We start from the raw sequence: 19,402 nt of genomic DNA, 5'->3' as shown, positions 1-19,402 counted from the left end.
AACCACAGAAATGGGGCTTGATTTGGGGTTAATTGGCTTGTGAGTTGCTTGTTGGCTAGTTTTTGACTTGTTGCTTCTTTTTTTTGATCGGCTCCCAGCAAGCAGGGGTAAGGGTGGGAGAGAGTCAGGGGTGCACAGCGGGCCCACCACAGTCCCAGACTGCATGGTATGGGGATCTAGTCACATAGCATGTTGGGGTTCTTTGGGATTGGCTTGTTTTGGCCTTGTTTTGAAGTGGGATTAGCTTGATTTTTGGCTTATTGTGAAAGTCGGGGTGCTTATTTACCGCGTGAAAGTTGGCAACTGTGTTTACTTTTTTCAGATTTCAGAGTAACAGCTGTGTTAGTCTGTATTCGCAAAAAGAAAAGGAGTATTTGTGGCACCTTAGAGACTAACCAATTTATTTGAGCATAAGCTTTCGTGAGCTACAGCTCACTTCCTCAGATGCATACTTTGTGTTTACTTTGCATATTTTGTTTGAAAGTGCCATCTATTGGTTTATGTGGGTAATTGTAGCTCTAGGATCACAAGGAAGTCATTGAGGGTGCTCAGCATCTTGCAGGCTCAGGCTTTATGCTCTAGTCTAGAACAGTGGCTCTCAACCTTTCCAGACTATCGTACCCCTGTCAGGAGTCTGATTTGTCCTGCCTATGCTCAAGTTTCACCTCACTTAAAAACTACTTGCTTACAAAATAAAACATAAAAATACAAAACTGTCACAGGACATTATTTCTGAAAAATTGCTGATGTTCTCATTTTTACCATATAATTATAAAATACATCAATTGGAATATAAATATTGTACTTACATTTCAGTGTATAAAATATAGAGCAGTAGAAATAAGCCATTGTCTGTATGACATTTTAGTTTGTACTGACTTTGCTAGTGCTTTTTAGGTAGCCGGTTGTAAAACTAGGCAAATATCTATGACTTGATGTACTCCCGGAAGACCTCTGCGTACCCCCAGGGGTATATGTACCCCTGGTTGAGAACCACTGCTCTAGAAATTCTGAGAACAGTGAGAATTTATCATGGGAAATTTTTAAAAATTACACCACTTACTGTACTGTACACCACTTATTGAACAGAGTGATTGTGGTCACCATAGCAAGACTGGAATGAGAACATGACAGGAATCAGACAGCCACACTGATGATCATTGATAGGGAGATTTTGGGCATTTGTTTTCCCCCTGCTGAGGTACATAGATGTCCAAGAAAGGCATGGGCTTCCCCAGCCCAGTTAGGACCTGGGCCATGATGGACTATGCAGTGTAAGGCACCTGGCTCTTCATGACCCCAGTCATTTAGCCTATTAGGTGAAAAATAAGTCCTGTTTGTCCAGGTATTGAAAGACGGTGGTTCGGCTCTTGGATTTCTCAGTCATGGACGCAAAAGAGAACCAACTGGATAGACACACACAGGGACAGACACCCATACACTAAAGCCACAATTCCAGAAACTCAGTTTCACATAACACAAGAACTAGGGGTTACCTGATTAAATTAATCAAGCACCAGGTTTAAAATTAACAAAAGGAAGTACTTCTTCACGCAACACACAGTCAGCCTATAGAACTTGTTGCCAGGGGATGTTGTGAAGGCCAAAAGTATAACCGAGTTAAAAGGCATAGATAAGTTCATGGAGGATAGGTCCATCAATGGCTAGTAGCCAAGATGGTCAGGATGCAACCCCATTCTCTGGGTGTCCCTAAACCTCCAGCTGCCAGAATCTGGGACTGGACAACAGGGGATGGATCACTCAAAATTGCCCTGTTCTGTTCATTCCCTCTGAAGCATCTGGCCACTATCAGAGACAGGATACTGAGCTACATGGACCATTGATCTGACCCAGTATGGCTGTTCTTATGTTCTTATACATATAGTCAAGAAAGAAAGAAAATGAATGTTCTGGTCACTGAAGTTATGAATGGAAACAGAGTGACTGTCTATTAACTCATTTAAGCAGGTGGCCAAACAGGAGAGATGTCTTAAAAACAAATTTATCCAGGAGTTTAGAACATAGCAGCAACCTAAGGGTTAAAAAAATCCTCTCAAACACCAAAGGAGTTCTATCCAAGGGTATGTTATCCAATTTACAAGGAGACATGGTTGCAGTCTGATGCCCTTTGTCCCAAGGATGTATGGGACATCCCCTATGCAGTGTTTATAGCCCAGGAATGACTGGACATGCACAGAGATGCTTGTGTCCAGTATCTGCTTTATTGTCCACAGCTCCTAGGAGCAGGCTGGGTGTGGTCAGGAGGAAGCCTATCTTGAGTTAGGGATTGGGCTATAGAAACAATATTTTCTACCCTGTCATCATTAATACAGCATCCTACGTGAGCTCCTTGACATTGTAAAAGGTGTACATAAACTTTCATGGAGGGACCCCTGAGCACTGCAGCTGGTCACAGGGTCTGCAGGTGCTTAGGGCTGACCCCATCAAGAGATCTGGTCACCACCCTCAACCCCCTTCCCAAGGGCGTTTTCCTGGGCCTGCACATGTCATGGCCAGCTCTTTGGTGAGCCTTCAGGTGCACAGCCAGGTTGGACTGGCAGTTGAAGCGCCTCCGGCACTGGATGCACTGGAAGGGCCTCTCTCTCATGTGATCCCTCTGGTGCATGGTGAGGATGGACAGGATGGTGAAGTTCCTCTTCCATTGATGCACTTGAAGACCTGCTCCCTGCTGTGCATTCCCTGGTGCATGGTCAGGTTGGAGAGCTTGCCATCATGCCACTGGCTCATGGCACGCTCTCACCTTTGTGCGTATTGTTACGAATTACACCCGGTAGGACACGCACACAAGTGCTACGAATTACACCCGGTAGGACACGCACACAAGTGCTACGAATTACACCTGGTAGGACACGCACACAAATGCTGCGAATTATACCTGATAGGACACGCACACCAGTGCTGCGAATTATACCTGATAGGTCACGCACAGTTCGAATCTAGGCTGAGGCACAGAAACAAAGTCCACAACTGCAGAGTTCCCAAAAGACACTAAGTTTATTACGCTCGAGCGTGGTGCCCCCCTGCTAGCCAGGAGGGGACCCTGAATGCAAATTATACAAAGGTTATATACCTTTTAGCAAAGCATGTTGCCCTCGTGCATCGGAAACCTTAGCCAATAAACAAACCCTTGTCTTATCTACCACCTATCCCTGCTTGGTGCATTCCTCGTGCTATACCAGTATGTTAATTACACAGCATGGTCCTAAAGCTATGCATCAGTAACTTTTATTATCAGGATGGGAGGCCTCACATCAAGGCCAAGAGACAGGGAGTTAGAGACTGACAAAAACCAGATACTGGAAGTCAAGGCAGGCTGGAGACAAGGAGGAGGATTTCACAGGGATTCGATATCTAAGGATTACTCCTCCTGGTGTATGATGTGCTGGCATTTAAACAATGGTGGGCCCCAAACCAAAATGGAGTCACATGTGCTAACTTTTCCTTAACAGTATGTGTACACTGGTGCACAGTGAGGTAGGACTGCCAGCTGGGCACACTGTCAGAGCCTCTCCCCTATGTGGATCCACATGCGCAGGTTGAGTTTTGGGTACTTTGGTTGCCCTTCATGCCCTCATTGCACTGATATGGCCTCTGGCCACTGTTAATTCGTTGATGAGTCCTGAGGTCAGACAATATGTTGAAGCTGCTCTTGCACACCTTGCACAGAGCAGCCTCTCACTCATGTGAATGCACATGTGCATAGTGAGATTCTACTGCTATCAGAAGCTCTCCTTACACTGTGTGTACCTGTAACTCATCTCTGGCTGGGCAGGGTTGGGAAGCACCAGTCCTGGCAGTTTTCCCTGCAGTCAGAACAGTAGGGGAGATTCCAGACATATTGCTCCCATTTGGGTTCGGCCTGTCCACATGTTCCCTACACACACTAGATCTCTGGCTGTCATTCCAGGAATTACCATATAAAATGGGGTGGGTGGTGGGGGGAAGAGGCATAAGAGGCATACAGCTTATCTTTTGTAAGTGCACTAGAATCCAGGGGGTGAGGGTACATAGATTGCTGATAGCCACCTTTGGCTCCCTCTCCCCTCCTATTCCCTGCAATCTGCACTGGGTTTGGTGCAGCTCAGAATCCAGACCAAAATTTTCTACTCCTTATGTGCAATGACTTTTTTTTTTTTTTTTAGGAGCTGATCATTTCCCTTTAGCAAATGTTTCCCAAAGGTGCCACGCTGCACTCGTTTATTGTTCTGGCAAAGGTCTGACTTTGATCAGAAATTACATAGAAAACTTAACAGCTGTGGATGTGGACTCCCAGTTCCAAATGCCTAAGCGCACACTCTTATTAGTGAACGGTATTTGCATTGTACATCACCACACTGAAGTGTGATGCTGTGGCAGAAGTATCACAAGCCCCCAATGAGCTTCTCAGATTCATGGGTGTCAGCTTCAGCCCTCCCTTACAGTATTGCCAACCCCAAATGTTTAAAAATTGGGAGTTGGGAGTCCAAAACCCAGGAGATTAAAAATAAAAAATAAAACATGGGCTCTTTTTATTCCCGTGTTTTAGCCTTTAGTTATGTAGTAGAGTCACGTTTTGAGGCTTTTCTCTGTAATCAGGAGGGATAACAATATACTTTCTTTTTTTTAATGAAAGCAGAGATAAAAGCTAGGTATGATTACATTAGTATCACTTTATCACATGCCTCCAGGAGCAGGGGCTTCACAGAAAAACACCAAATGTTGTGAGATTGGTGCGTAGGTGCTAGAACTAGGGGCGCTGCCGCACTTCCTGTCTTAAGTAGTAACAACAACAACCCAAATACATGGTTTCCGCCTTCAGCACCCCCACTATAAAAATTATGCCAACGCCACTGAACTTGTGCTAAAATCACGAGATTTGGGAATGTTGCTCTCAAAAGCGGTCAGAAAAGTTGCCTGTAAAAACATCATCAGGGCGGTGGGGGGTTTCCACGTTTGTTCCTCGTTGATTTTGGCGTCACAGGGTCTCAGATTACAGGGCGAAAGATCTGCTTTGCCCGTTGCCGGGCCTGTGACCTCCACCTGGGATCTGAGGGTCAAGCTGGTTCTTTCCCACCTTGGGCAGCATCGCCAGACAGCAAGGGGGCCAGGTTATGGCCTCACTGCTGCCTGTGCAGCCCCATGGTCTTCTGCTGGTTATACCCCCTGACCCCTCTTGCAGCCCCCATTCCCCTCCCAATGATGCCCTCGGTTATGGCTTCTACTGAGGTTCTGCTGTGAGGCTACTGGAAACTACAAGACCCAACATGCAACGCTCCTGCTTGAGCCGAGCGGCTCAAGCTGGAGCGTCGCATGCTGGGACTTGTAGTGCCACTGGAGCGTCTAGAGCCAGGCGCGCAGAGTTCGGTGCTAACCCCTTGATCGCGCCACTTACACGCGAGTGTCAACGAAAAACCCGCCGGCGTCCAATGGGCCTATCTGCAGTTCTAGTGGTCGGATCTCCTGTCAAACAATCCAGGGGGCGGGAGGAAAGAAGATTCGACTGGTTTCAATTGGCCGTCCCCCTCGCCGGCTCTTCTATTCTATTGGTCGGAACTGCTGAGTGGGCGGAGAAAAGACGAAGCTTGTTTTGATTGCTAGCCAAAAAAGCATCTGGGCATTCTATTGGCCTTTCACTTAGAGAATTGGGCAGGGCAAAGTGATGAGACTTGGTGATTGGCCGGCTGAAGGGAAGGGTCGCATTCTACTGGTTAGTGTCTCTGTCGTTCAATTTGGTGGGTGGGAGGAAAGGAAAAGAGTCTGGTTGTGATTGGTCGTATAAAGCTAGAGCTCTCTTTCACTCACCGGATTTGCTGTCGCTCAGAGAAGTGGGCGGTCCGAGGCGCGGGGAGGCCGCTTCTGATTGGTGGGCCCAAGTTTGGCGCCAGCTTCGGGTGGAGGCAGAGGGCGAGAGAGCGCGCGCGGGTTGCGCAGCGTTTGTTCCGTACGGGTGACGGGGAGGGTCAGAGCGGGGGGGGGTCGCGCTGACAGCAGGAGCCGCTCGGGTCCGCTCCCACCCCACCCCACCCCACCCCACGCCGCCCTCATGGATCCCGGGCCCCCCAGCCCCGCCCCGCCGAGCTCCCGCCGCCGCCGCCTCCTCCTGCCGCAGCTCCCGGCCGCCGGGCCCGGCGTGGTGAAGTCCCTGTTCCCCGCCGAGCTCTCCCCGGTCTCCGGCCTCAGCCTCACCATGAAGCAGCTGCAGGGACTTGGCTACAGGTGAGACCGGCCGTGCCAGCCCCCCGGTGCCCCTCCCCTCATGCCCCGTCCCCTGCCACCCTCCGAGCCCCCTGGTGCCTCTCACACGGCCCCGCCCCTGCAGCCCCCAGAGACCCCCTGGTGGTGCCTTCCTCTTCCCCCCGTGCCGCCCCCCTAAGACTCCACCCCGGCAGCCCCCATAGTTCCCGGTGCCTTTCCCCCCATGAACCCATAACCTCACCCCTGCAGCCCCCGTAGCCCCTCTGGTGCCTGTCCTCCCCTCCTCCTCCCCCTCCCCCCACATGGCTGCCAGGACCCCACCCCAGAGCTGCCTCATGCCTGTCCCCCCCCACTCCCCTGAGGATTCCCACCCCTTCAGCCCCATAGCCCCTCTGGTGCCTGTCCTCCCCTCCTCCTCCTCCTCCTCCCCCCACATGGCTCCCAGGACCCCACCCCTGCAGCCCCCATAACCTCACCCCTGCAGCCCCCGTAGCCCCTCTGGTGCCTGTCCTCCCCTCCTCCTTCTCCTCCCCCCACATGGCTCCCAGGACCCCACCCCTGCAGCCCCCATAACCTCACCCCTGCAGCCCCCGTAGCCCCTCTGGTGCCTGTCCTCCCCTCCTCCTCCTCCTCCCCCCACATGGCTCCCAGGACCCCACCCCTGCAGCCCCCATAACCTCACCCCTGCAGCCCCCGTAGCCCCTCGGTGCTTGTCCTCCCCCTCCTCCTCCTCCTCCCCCCACATGGCTGCCAGGACCCCACCCCAGAGCTGCCTCATGCCTGTCCCCCCCACTCCCCTGAGGATTCCCACCCCTTCAGCCCCCATAACCTCACCCCTTCAGCCCCATAGCCCCTCTGGTGCCTGTCCTCCCCTCCTCCTCCTCCTCCTCCCCCCACATGGCTCCCAGGACCCCACCCCTGCAGCCCCCATAACCTCACCCCTGCAGCCCCCGTAGCCCCTCTGGTGCCTGTCCTCCCCTCCTCCTCCTCCTCCCCCCACATGGCTCCCAGGACCCCACCCCTGCAGCCCCTATAACCTCACCCCTGCAGCCCCCGTAGCCCCTCTGGTGCCTGTCCTCCCCTCCTCCTCCTCCTCCCCCCACATGGCTCCCAGGACCCCACCCCTGCAGCCCCCATAACCTCACCCCTGCAGCCCCCGTAGCCCCTCGGTGCTTGTCCTCCCCCTCCTCCTCCTCCTCCCCCCACATGGCTGCCAGGACCCCACCCCAGAGCTGCCTCATGCCTGTCCCCCCCACTCCCCTGAGGATTCCCACCCCTTCAGCCCCCATAACCTCACCCCTGCAGCCCCCATAGCCCCTCTGGTGCCTGTCCTCCTCTCCCCACATGGCTCCCAGGACCCCACCCCAGAGCTGCCTCATGCCTGTCCCCCCCCACTCCCCTGAGGATTCCCACCCCTTCAGCCCCCATAGCCCCTCTGGTGCCTGTCCTCCTCCTCCTCCTCCCCCCACATGGCTCCCAGGACCCCACCCCAGAGCTGCCTCATGCCTGTCCCCCCCACTCCCCTGAGGATTCCCACCTCTTTAGCCCCCATAACCTCACCCCTGCAGCCCCCATAGCCCCTCTGGTGCCTGTCCTCCTCCTCCTCCTCCCCCCACATGGCTCCCAGGACCCCACCCCTGCAGCCCCCATAACCTCACCCCTGCAGCCCCCGTAGCCCCTCGGTGCTTGTCCTCCTCCCCCCACATGGCTCCGAGGACCCCACCCCAGAGCTGCCTCATGCCTGACCCCCCACTCCCCTGAGGATTCCCACCCCTTCAGCCCCCATAGCCCCTCTGGTGCCTGTTCTCCTCCTCCTCCTCCTCCCCCCACATGGCTGCCAAGACCCCACCCCTGCAGCCCCCATAACCTCACCCCTGCAGCCCCCGTAGCCCCTCGGTGCCTGTCCTCCTCCCCCCACATGGCTCCCAGGACCCCACCCCAGAGCTGCCTCATGCCTGTCCCCCCCACTCCCCTGAGGATTCCCACCCCTTCAGCCCCCATAACCCCTCTGGTGCCTGTCCTCCTCCTCCTCCCCCCACATGGCTGCCAAGACCCCACCCCTTCAGCCCCCATAACCTCACCCCTGCAGCCCCCATAGCCCCTCGGTGCCTGTCCTCCTCCCCCCCACATGGCTCCCAGGACCCCACCCCAGAGCTGCCTCATGCCTGCCCCCCCAGGATTCCCACCCCTTCAGCCCCCATAACCCGTCTGGTGTCTGTCCTCCTCCTCTTCCCCACACATGGCTCCCAGGACCCCACCCCAGAGCTGCCTTGTGCCTTCCCCCCCTCATCCCCCACATAACCTCACCCCTTCAGCCCCCATACCCCTCTGGTGCCTGTCCTCCTCCCCCCACATGGCTCCCAGGACCCCACCCCAGAGCTGCCTTATGCCTGCCCCCCAGGATTCCCACCCCTTCAGCCCCCATAACCTCACCCCTTCAGCCCCCATAGCCCCTCTGGTGCCTGTCCTCCTCCCCCCCACATGGCTCCCAGGACCCCACCCCAGAGCTGCCTCATGCCTGCCCACCCCCCAGGATTCCCACCCCTGCAGCCCCCATAGCCCCTCTGGTGCCTGTCCTCCTCCCCCCACATGGCTCCCAGGACCCCACCCCTTCAGCCCCCATAACCTCACCCCTGCAGCCCCCATAGCCCCTCTGGTGCCTGTCCTCCTCCCCCCACATGGCTCCCAGGACCCCACCCCTTCAGCCCCCATAACCTCACCCCTTCAGCCCCCATAACCTCACCCCTGCAGCCCCCATAGCCCCTCTGGTGCCTGTCCTCCTCTCCCCACATGGCTCCCAGGACCCCACCCCAGAGCTGCCTCATGCCTGTCCCCCCCCACTCCCCTGAGGATTCCCACCCCTTCAGCCCCCATAGCCCCTCTGGTGCCTGTCCTCCTCCTCCTCCTCCCCCCACATGGCTCCCAGGACCCCACCCCAGAGCTGCCTCATGCCTGTCCCCCCCACTCCCCTGAGGATTCCCACCTCTTTAGCCCCCATAACCTCACCCCTGCAGCCCCCATAGCCCCTCTGGTGCCTGTCCTCCTCCTCCTCCTCCCCCCACATGGCTCCCAGGACCCCACCCCTGCAGCCCCCATAACCTCACCCCTGCAGCCCCCGTAGCCCCTCGGTGCTTGTCCTCCTCCCCCCACATGGCTCCGAGGACCCCACCCCAGAGCTGCCTCATGCCTGACCCCCCACTCCCCTGAGGATTCCCACCCCTTCAGCCCCCATAGCCCCTCTGGTGCCTGTTCTCCTCCTCCTCCTCCTCCCCCCACATGGCTGCCAAGACCCCACCCCTGCAGCCCCCATAACCTCACCCCTGCAGCCCCCGTAGCCCCTCGGTGCCTGTCCTCCTCCCCCCACATGGCTCCCAGGACCCCACCCCAGAGCTGCCTCATGCCTGTCCCCCCCACTCCCCTGAGGATTCCCACCCCTTCAGCCCCCATAACCCCTCTGGTGCCTGTCCTCCTCCTCCTCCCCCCACATGGCTGCCAAGACCCCACCCCTTCAGCCCCCATAACCTCACCCCTGCAGCCCCCATAGCCCCTCGGTGCCTGTCCTCCTCCCCCCCACATGGCTCCCAGGACCCCACCCCAGAGCTGCCTCATGCCTGCCCCCCCCAGGATTCCCACCCCTTCAGCCCCCATAACCCGTCTGGTGTCTGTCCTCCTCCTCTTCCCCACACATGGCTCCCAGGACCCCACCCCAGAGCTGCCTTGTGCCTTCCCCCCCTCATCCCCCACATAACCTCACCCCTTCAGCCCCCATACCCCTCTGGTGCCTGTCCTCCTCCCCCCACATGGCTCCCAGGACCCCACCCCAGAGCTGCCTTATGCCTGCCCCCCAGGATTCCCACCCCTTCAGCCCCCATAACCTCACCCCTTCAGCCCCCATAGCCCCTCTGGTGCCTGTCCTCCTCCCCCCCACATGGCTCCCAGGACCCCACCCCAGAGCTGCCTCATGCCTGCCCACCCCCCAGGATTCCCACCCCTGCAGCCCCCATAGCCCCTCTGGTGCCTGTCCTCCTCCCCCCACATGGCTCCCAGGACCCCACCCCTTCAGCCCCCATAACCTCACCCCTGCAGCCCCCATAGCCCCTCTGGTGCCTGTCCTCCTCCCCCCACATGGCTCCCAGGACCCCACCCCTTCAGCCCCCATAACCTCACCCCTGCAGCCCCCATAGCCCCTCTGGTGCCTGTCCTCCTCCTCCTCCCCACATGGCTCCCAGGACCCCACCCCTTCAGCCCCCATAACCTCACTCCTGCAGCCCCCATAGCCCCTCTGGTGCCTGTCCTCCTCCCCCCACATGGCTCCCAGGACCCCACCCCTTCAGCCCCCATAACCTCACCCCTGCAGCCCCCATAGCCCCTCCGGTGCCTGTCCTCCTCCTCCCCCCACATGGCTCCCAGGACCCCACCCCTTCAGCCCCCATAACCTCACTCCTGCAGCCCCCATAGCCCCTCTGGTGCCTGTCCTCCTCCCCACATGGCTCCCAGGACCCCACCCCTTCAGCCCCCATAACCTCACTCCTGCAGCCCCCATAGCCCCTCTGGTGCCTGTCCTCCTCTCCACATGGCTCCCAGGACCCCACCCCTTCAGCCCCCATAACCTCACTCCTGCAGCCCCCATAGCCCCTCTGGTGCCTATCCTCCTCCCCACATGGCTCCCAGGACCCCACCCCTTCAGCCCCCATAACCTCACTCCTGCAGCCCCCATAGCCCCTCCGGTGCCTGTCCTCCTCCTCCTCCCCCCACATGGCTCCCAGGACCCCACCCCTTCAGCCCCCATAACCTCACCCCTGCAGCCCCCATAGCCCCTCTGGTGCCTGTCCTCCTCCCCCCCACATGGCTCCCAGGACCCCACCCCAGAGCTGCCTCATGCCTGCCCCCCCCAGGATTCCCACCCCTTCAGCCCCCATAACCTCACCCCTGCAGCCCCCATAGCCCCTCTGGTGTCTGTCATCCTCCTCCTCTTCCCCACACATGGCTCCCAGGACCCCACCCCAGAGCTGCCTTGTGCCTCCCCCCCCGCATAACCTCACCCCTTCAGCCCCCATAGCCCCTCTGGTGCCTGTTCTCTTCCTCCTCCCCCCCACATGGCTCCCAGGACCCCACCCCAGAGCTGCCTTGTGCCTGACCCCCCAGGATTCCCACTCCTTCAGCCCCCATAACCTCACCCCTTCTGGCCCCCTCCTCTGTACATGGCTTCCAGGACTCCACCCCTGCAGCCTCCATAGTCCTTTGGTGCACATGTGGCTCCCCTCAGAGCCCTCTTGTGCCTGCCCTGGGACCTCATCCCTTCAGCCTACATAGTCCCCTTGGTGCCTGCCCCGGGACCCCATCCCTGCAACCTCCATAGCCCCCTGGATCTTGTTGCCCTCCCTCGCATATTGCTCCCAGGACCCCACCCCTGCAGCCTCCAGAGTCCCTCTGTGACTGCTTCCATTTGGTCTCTCTAACCCCACCCTTATAGCCCTTCCTGGTGCCTGCCCCATGACCCTGCTCCTGCAGCCTCCCTAGTCCCCTGTTGCCTTGGCACTCTCCCATACATGGCTCCCCGGACTCCACCCTTGCGGCCTCCCAGAGTCACCTTGTGCCTCCCTCCTCCCTGACACATGGCCGTCATGACCCTCCCTCTGCATCCCCAATCCCTGCAATCCCTGTGAATCCTGGTGGCTATCCATATACAGCCCCTATGACTCCTGGTGTCTGCCCATCTCCCCAACATATGCCCCCTGATACCCCACCTATGCCACCCTCACATCCCACTGGTGTCTGCCCACTTCCCCAATGTGTATTCCCTCTAAACTCATCCCTGCAACCCCATAGCTTCCTGGCACTGGCCTCCTTGGTGTGCTCTTTTAACACAGAATGCACACATGGTGCCACATGATCTCTATATTATCCATAGTGGCTGCCACCACCCCCACACATGTGGCCCCTATGACCTGTCCCGCACACAACTCCCAAGCCTTGCAGCTCCCCACCTACTGCTCCTGGTACCTGGGCTCCAAGATCCTTGTAATCCTTCTCCAAATGCCACTCCTGCCTCTCTAATCAACCCCTATCTTGTCCTGGCAACTGTGCCTGGTCCCTACAGCCTTCTCTTCCTCCTCACACAGCCCACATGATCACATCTTAGTAGACTCTCAGTTCTCCCTGGCTCCTATTTCCATTCTCCAGACACTCTGACCCCTGCAGCCTTCTCTCCCCACCCCCGACTCCCCAAACAGTACCAGCAGTCCTGTGCACTGGTAAATCTCTGCATTCCACTTTCAATCTTCGCTCAAACCCTGCAGTCTATTATACCACATCCTCTCACTTCCCAAAGCCTTCTGAACATGCCCTGTAGCCAGTCGTCGTCAAACTTTTTTACTGGTGACCCCCTTTCACAGAGCAAGCCTCTGAGTGGGACCTCCCTTATAAATTAAAAACACTTTTTAAATATATTTAACACCATTATAAATGCTGGAGGCAAAGCAAGGTTTGGGGTGGAGGCTGACAGCTCGCCCCCGACCCCCAGTTTGAGAACCCCCTGTTGTAGCCCTTCCTCCACCCCACACCATGTAGCCTCTTACCCATGCCATGCAAAGTCCTCCTCCATTACTGTCTCAATATTTCTGTTCTTTCTCTGCACTGAAATAACTGAGACTGTGAATTAATCATAAAGGGCCAAGTATATCCCTGGTGTAAGTTTGTTGCTGATAGTTTACCAGGGATGAATCTGCCCAATATGTTCGGCCCATTCTGCCCTATTCCCAGAGTTAGGTTTGTACAGGTGCTTACCATGTGTGTTTGAGGGTGGATAATAAGTTGTTGCTCATGGGTGTATGTTGCGTCGGGCAGGATCTTCAGATTTGAAGATTTTACAGCCACCACTCAAATGGGACTAGGTTAGAGTCCCTTTGGAGCTCATTAGTACCACTCTTTAACACAGTTTTGTAAAACGAGCATCAAGGTTGTATAGGCACAAAATCTGCTGATTTCCTCTTCTCTCTGGTGTTGGCAATAATATTGCAAAAATAATGATTTAATCACTAGTCAATAACTACACATTATGAGCAAAATTCATCCCTATGCATAGGGCAGCACAAGACCAACACAGCATTTAAAACCTGATTTGGGCTGGCGGCGGCGGGGGAAGGAGGAAATAAATGGTATAAAGTTGTTTTTAGATGGCCCTCTGCACAGGGATGAATTATTTTCTCCCACCATTCTCTTCCAGGCAACAAAGGAATTAAACGTGGGGTTTTTTGGGTTGGGCTGTTTGCCACTATTCTACCTCTTCATGGCTCTTTGATAGACCACATAATACCTATAAATTCATTCCATACAATAGTACTCTATCACACATGCAATGTTGCCAATGCTCACGTTATTCCAAGTTTTATGATATTTGGGGTTTATTTCAAAGCCCCAGCTCCTGGAGGCATGAGATTAGAAGAGGATTTCAACTTTAATTGTAAAAAAGGTAGTTTCTAGCTCTGATACATGTAGAGAAAAGCTTAATCTTGATGCAAGTGTTTCTGAATGACATGGAAACCAGAAGGCAAAGAACCCCAAATATATTTATCATGATTTTAGGCCCAATTTTTTAACTCTTGAGGTTAGCAATTCTGCATTTGTGCACCTACAATACACCAGTCACTAAAAGAAATGGGGTTTAATTGCTTTAAGGACATTGGTGTAAATCCAGTCCACATCATTCGGTTGAGTCATGTTGGCAGGAATGTGCTGAAACTTGTATTACTCCCCCGGGGAATTCTGCAGCAAAAAAATTAAATTCTGTGCACAATGTTACAAAATTCTGCATATTTTATGTGTCAAAATAACTTAATATAATCACTCTGGTTTCAATTATTTCAGTAATTTACTTAAACTACAGTACAATGGATGGAGAATGGGAGTGGGGAGTATTGGAGGAAATCCCCAAACCCCCTGGCCTAACAGTAATGTAACTAGGTTTGACCCTTTATTTCTAGTTATTAGTCAACAAATATATGCATCCATATTCTTAGTGTTACATCAAAGGCAACTGAAGAACAAGTGAGGGCTGGGGAATCAAACTCACAATTTATATTGGCTACTGTCCATCTCCAGAAAGGTTCGTAGCAAACAGTTCATGGACCACATTCTGTTAGAAAAAATTCAGTCCAAAAATTAGACCAGTTTTAATCACTAAAGCACCATAAGCTTTTATCAGGCCATACTGTCCCTTACACCACTCTGGCAATGTAAAGGAGCCTTAAATCATTTACACCTGTTTTATACTCCTGGGAGAATTCACAAAAAGAATGGGAACAATTCACTAAGCAAGCAGGTAGCTACATTCTGCCCTCCCTCAGGGGACAGTGCCTATCCCATGCCTAACTCCTCAGAAACGCTCTAAAGCCCTGCCCTTCCACACCAAGCAAGCTGCAATAGCGAGTGAGAGGGACAGAGTGTGTGTGTCTCACACACAATTGTGTAACCTCTTCCCCTCAGACAGTGATTTATGTCTCTACTGGCTGCTCCGGATGCCTGAACCAACCTGCCTGCAATGCCGGGGAGAGGTGTGTGTGACCGCTCTTTTGGCTTCCCTGTCAGAAGTCATTTTTCTGTGGGGAATCAAAGAAATCTGCGGGGGGCATGAATTCTGTGCATGCGCAGTGACGCAGAATTCCCTAGGAGTATTGTATTGCTCTTACCAGTACTGTCTCTGCTATGGTTACGCAAAACTTCAATCTGCAGGATTGTTAAACTGGCACCTTTTGCGTTGTCCACTACATAAGCTGATCAAGAGTAACCATTCCAATTTGAGCTCATTTACAGTTTATTTCTACATTTTAAACCTATTGTGGTGGTTCCTGTCTGAAACATTCAGTAAAATAACTCATTTTCTTAATCTTTACAGTCAGTATGAGAATTCTGTGCAAATGCTGGGAATGAGGAACAGTAACAATCTACAAAGAACAGACTCGTCAGAATCTACTGATTCAGGTTACTTTTTAATCCACACATAAGTACTAAGGAATGAAAAAGCTTGACATCCTCTTGCCTTGTATTATAAAGAGCAATTTTCAGGTTTAACAGGAAGCTAATACTGTGTACTTGCATAATTCACTGCAACAATAATTAATCTTAGCAACCCTCCTGAAGCAGGAGGGAGATGGCCCCATTTTATAAAAAAAACAAAATGTCGAAATGTAAGTACAGATGTTAAGTGGCCTGTCCAGCATCATACAGTAAGTCAGTGGCAAAGCCAGTGTGAAAAATCAGTTCTGGCTCCAATTCACTAGTCTGTTCTGCCTCTCTGTAAACCATTGGCTGGTAAACATAGCTCTCCCATGTTAGTTTGTGGTTGCTGACAATCAAGAGGTAATGGCTTAATGGTCTAAGCAGTGGGTTTGAAATACCTACACTCCTTGGAATCACAAATTGAGTTCTTAGCAGAATTGACTGTGCTTTTCATCCTTCTGAGGTAGATAAACTGCGTGAATACAATGTAATTTCATGTGATCTTCTTGATTAATACCTTAAACCATGGTGGCATATTGTGTGCTGTTGGTTGTCCAACTATTGTCCTAGCACCCCAGAGATATGTAGAGCCACTTAAATACAGCTATGTCTAAAACTGGAAGTATTTTTGGATGGGAGGCGCTACATCAATGTAAATATTGTTTAGAGTGATATGATTAACTAATACCACTAAAATCGTGGGAGTTTCATGGTACTCTATTGACACAACCCAGTATAGGGAAACAGCCTTCTCTCTATGTATGTCTCGTCTTGTGTAGTGCCACGAAGGCATTTTTCGATAGATGACTGCGTGAGATTTGCTAATATTACCTACTTTGTGCAGGGGAGGGGGGTAATAAAAGAGCATGGCTAAAAGCTTGCATATAGGAAACAATCCATTGGTAGGGCTAACCTGCAAAGGAATGGCAATTTATTAGTCTGTGTGGAAAAAGGCCAAAATATTAGTTAAGCTGTGGTTCTAAAGTGGTATGTTCCTTTCTTATGTGACAGTTTCTCATACAGGGCACTATGGTGGGATATTTTTATTCCTCCTTTTCTCACTCACCCCAAAAGCCCAGTATCAAACCATTACCTGTGGTCAGAAGTAGTAGCTGGGTGATACTCAAGGCTGTCTCTCCTGCCTCTTCCCCTCCCCCCTCCACTCCAGGGATTCCAGTAGGGGATGATTTATCTGGTCTATGACTCTCTCTGCATGGCAAAAAGTTGCCCTGCTGAGCAAGTCACTGTCTCCTTTTGGGGGGAGAGGATCTAAGACTCCTCGCTAACAGTGCCCTGTACTTTATATTTTCAATATTAATAAAAATTTTTTATCTTTCACAGGCTACTGTCTAGATTTTCCTGATCCCCTGAACTCAGACATTGAGGAAACGTATGTAAAAATGTGCTAAACTTTTGGCATTTTAGACTATACTATTAACTGCTAAATGTGGGCTAATGGGAGGCTTGATCTGAAAATTCCACAGCTAGTACATGTAAAATGGGCTCTTCTCACTTAACCTTCTTGAAGTGTATGTCTTGGCATATTGCAGCTTGAAATCCTAGGTTTTCTATTTCAACAGAATGTGGCCCAGACTGCTTAACAGTCTTATGTCTAAGTTAATGTGTTGCCCAGACCAAAGTATGTACTTCTGAGCACCCTAGACTCTGAGCATCACATTGGCACCTTGCTTAGGAGTCTGAAGGCTACACCTATCTTGCATGTAACTTATAGTTTTCATTAAATACTCAGCAATACTATTTGCTTGTACATGTACCTTAACTGATGGCTAACAGCAATTGCTTGTTTTGAGTTTTCCACCTATGGTCAATCAGTTATGTCCTTACCTTGCAGGTAAAGAAGATGATGGTGTTTTGGGCACACTTGGTCCTTGGGCCACCCTGTCCCATTTCTCACTGAGAAACTCTTGTTTCCATTTAGGCTAATCTGCTGTTAATACTATCCTGAATTAGGAAACACTAGCTCTAGTCTCCTTGGGGAAACTGGGGTAGGGAAACTGGGTTTAGTCCTCCAGCCCAGCTGAGACAATAAGTCTCTAGGAAACACAGAACAAGATGGTCTGCTGTTCTTAAGGCCATGTCTATACATACAGTGCTGTAGTGGGTGTGGTGAAGGTGCTCTATGCAAAAAACACCCTCACAAGCAGTAGAAACTTTGTTGGTGGAAGAAGCTCTCCCATCGACATAGCTCTGTCCACACCAGCGCTTATTCCAGCATAATTTGTCATTCAGGGAAGTGCTTTATTCACACATAATTTATGTCAGCATAAGCTGTAGTGTAGACATAGCCTAAGGTGCACAAGTTTAAAAGCTGGGGACAAGTAGCAGCAACAAACATTCCATGACTTTGAGTTTAAACAACACTAAGTAGTCCAAAGTATTGGATAATGAATTAGCAATAAAAGTAACTAATGTCCTTTGTCTGCCTTTTTTCAGCTTTGAGAAAACAGTTATAGAATCTGGCAGATTTACTAAGTGAGTACAATTTGAATTTTAACTTCCCTTCTTAATTAGTTATCTATTGATCTATTAAAGTATGCCACTAACTAATTCAGTTTTGCAGTGGAAAATCTGAGTTGTGTTGTCAGTTACTGTTAACAGCTTTTCAGTTTAAGTGTTAGAGTAAAATTTGATTCTATTTTTGTCTGTGTTCTCATTGCAGTATTCAATTACCCATCAGAAGAATACGTTCCCTCCCGGTAAGTGAGAGGGATTTTGGTCTTTCAGGAGTGGCAAAGAGGTTTTCAGTATTAAGCGTTACGCTACTTATGCACCCACTTTTTTATTTGCAGATATCCAGCAAAACTCATTAATCTTCCAATCCCAAGAATCTGGTGTTGCTTGTTGCTTAAAATTAAGATAACAAAGTCATAGGCTATAATCTTGAAATGGATCAAAGTGTAATCTGTTATGTTCTACAAGGCAGCCTGTCACTAGCTTTATGTGGAAGTATTGCATGCTGGGACCTGTTGTCTCCAGGGGCTGCATGTCCATGGCCAGCCCTTGTCTTTAACGTAGTTTGTGCCAGTTTGGGTACCATAGCCCTTACATTCTTGGCAAGCTGTCAGCATGGCCTCTCAGTTGCCCAAAATTTGGGGAACTGGTTGATACTGAGCAGGATATACCCTCTCACTTTTGCAGCAGAAGCTTCTGGGGTCTAGTCCTGCTCTGAAGAGGAGCAACTCAGATTCATTGGATTGTGATGTTTTTCACCTGACTGAAACAGATGACAACAAAGAGAATGTAAGTTTAATTCACTCTACGCATCTCCGAAGTAGTATAGTATGGGAAGCTATACCCAGGAAGATGTGACTTGTTGTATGGGGCTTGATACATAGGGATAACTCCTTATTTGGGGAGGAGGTTTGTAATGAGTGGTTGATGTGGTGGGTAAAGCCTTTCTTATTATTTTTGGTGAACTGTGGCAGTCTTCTCCATGGTTTGTCTTGCAGAATTCGCACTAATCTGGTGCAAAAGCTGACTTTCCACTTTCTGTATTACCATAATGCCTAGGAGCCCCATTGTGCTAGGTACTGTACAAATGCAGAACAAAGCACTTACAGTCTAAGACAAAAGACAACAGACTGATACAGACAGAAAGACATGGGAGTACAAGAGGCAGTAGACAGTGTCGGTCAGCCTGATAGGTACTGGTCTAGTCTAGCTGTTGTCAAGTTTTTAGGCATTGTGGTAAAGAGCTCTTAAATGGGATTTGAAGGAAAACACCGCAGTGGCTTTGTAGATGTTTAAGAGGGCCAGGGGGGGCACCCAAGCATGAGGCGTTGCAAGGGAGAAAGCACAAAGATGCTTGTTTGGAAATTTAAAAAATGGGCAGTGAAGGCTGCTTGGAGGCAGGAGTTGACCTGTTAATACTGAATGATGGATGATAGGGTGAGGGCTAGGTTGTGAAGGGTCTTGAACATGGTGACAAGTAGCTTATGTTTCATTTGATAGAGAAGAGGGAGCCAGTAGAGGGATTGAGAGAGGGGTGACACGATCAAAGCTGTAAGTTGGAAAATCATCTTTGCAGAAGCATTGTGAATGGATATGAGCCAGGAAACACTATTTGTCAAAGCCAGAAAAAAGGACATTTCAGTAATGAAGATGCAAGCCTGGATAAGAGTTTTATCTATTTGGATGGACAGGAAAGGCCATATCTTAGAGAAGTTATGCAGAAAGAACTGGCAAGACT

General features: G+C 51.6%; 1 protein-coding gene across 5 annotated transcripts in view; it reads left to right on the top strand.

Moving 5' to 3' along the window:
* Positions 1 to 19,402, top strand: part of CDC25A (cell division cycle 25A) — a 39,983-nt gene that overhangs the window by 3,382 nt on the left and 17,199 nt on the right. For 3 of the 5 annotated variants that reach the window (XM_073329244.1, XM_073329242.1, XM_073329246.1), the window contains exons 1-6: positions 6,035 to 6,216; positions 15,089 to 15,174; positions 16,534 to 16,582; positions 17,647 to 17,685; positions 17,873 to 17,909; positions 18,352 to 18,453. In XM_073329244.1, coding sequence (XP_073185345.1) covers positions 6,044 to 6,216; positions 15,089 to 15,174; positions 16,534 to 16,582; positions 17,647 to 17,685; positions 17,873 to 17,909; positions 18,352 to 18,453 — 486 coding nt within the window. In that variant the 5' untranslated portion in view covers positions 6,035 to 6,043. Of the gene's footprint in view, positions 1 to 6,034; positions 6,217 to 15,088; positions 15,175 to 16,533; positions 16,583 to 17,646; positions 17,686 to 17,872; positions 17,910 to 18,351; positions 18,454 to 19,402 lie in introns of those variants that run through there. The other 2 variants (XM_073329243.1, XM_073329245.1) reach the window with 2 other exon arrangements.

Source organism: Lepidochelys kempii, chromosome 2 (genome assembly GCF_965140265.1).
Source record: "Lepidochelys kempii isolate rLepKem1 chromosome 2, rLepKem1.hap2, whole genome shotgun sequence".
In the NCBI taxonomy this organism is placed as follows: domain Eukaryota; kingdom Metazoa; phylum Chordata; order Testudines; family Cheloniidae; genus Lepidochelys; species Lepidochelys kempii.
The sequence above is the reverse complement of the archived record's forward strand: the minus strand, read 5'-3'. Positions and strand labels throughout refer to the sequence as shown.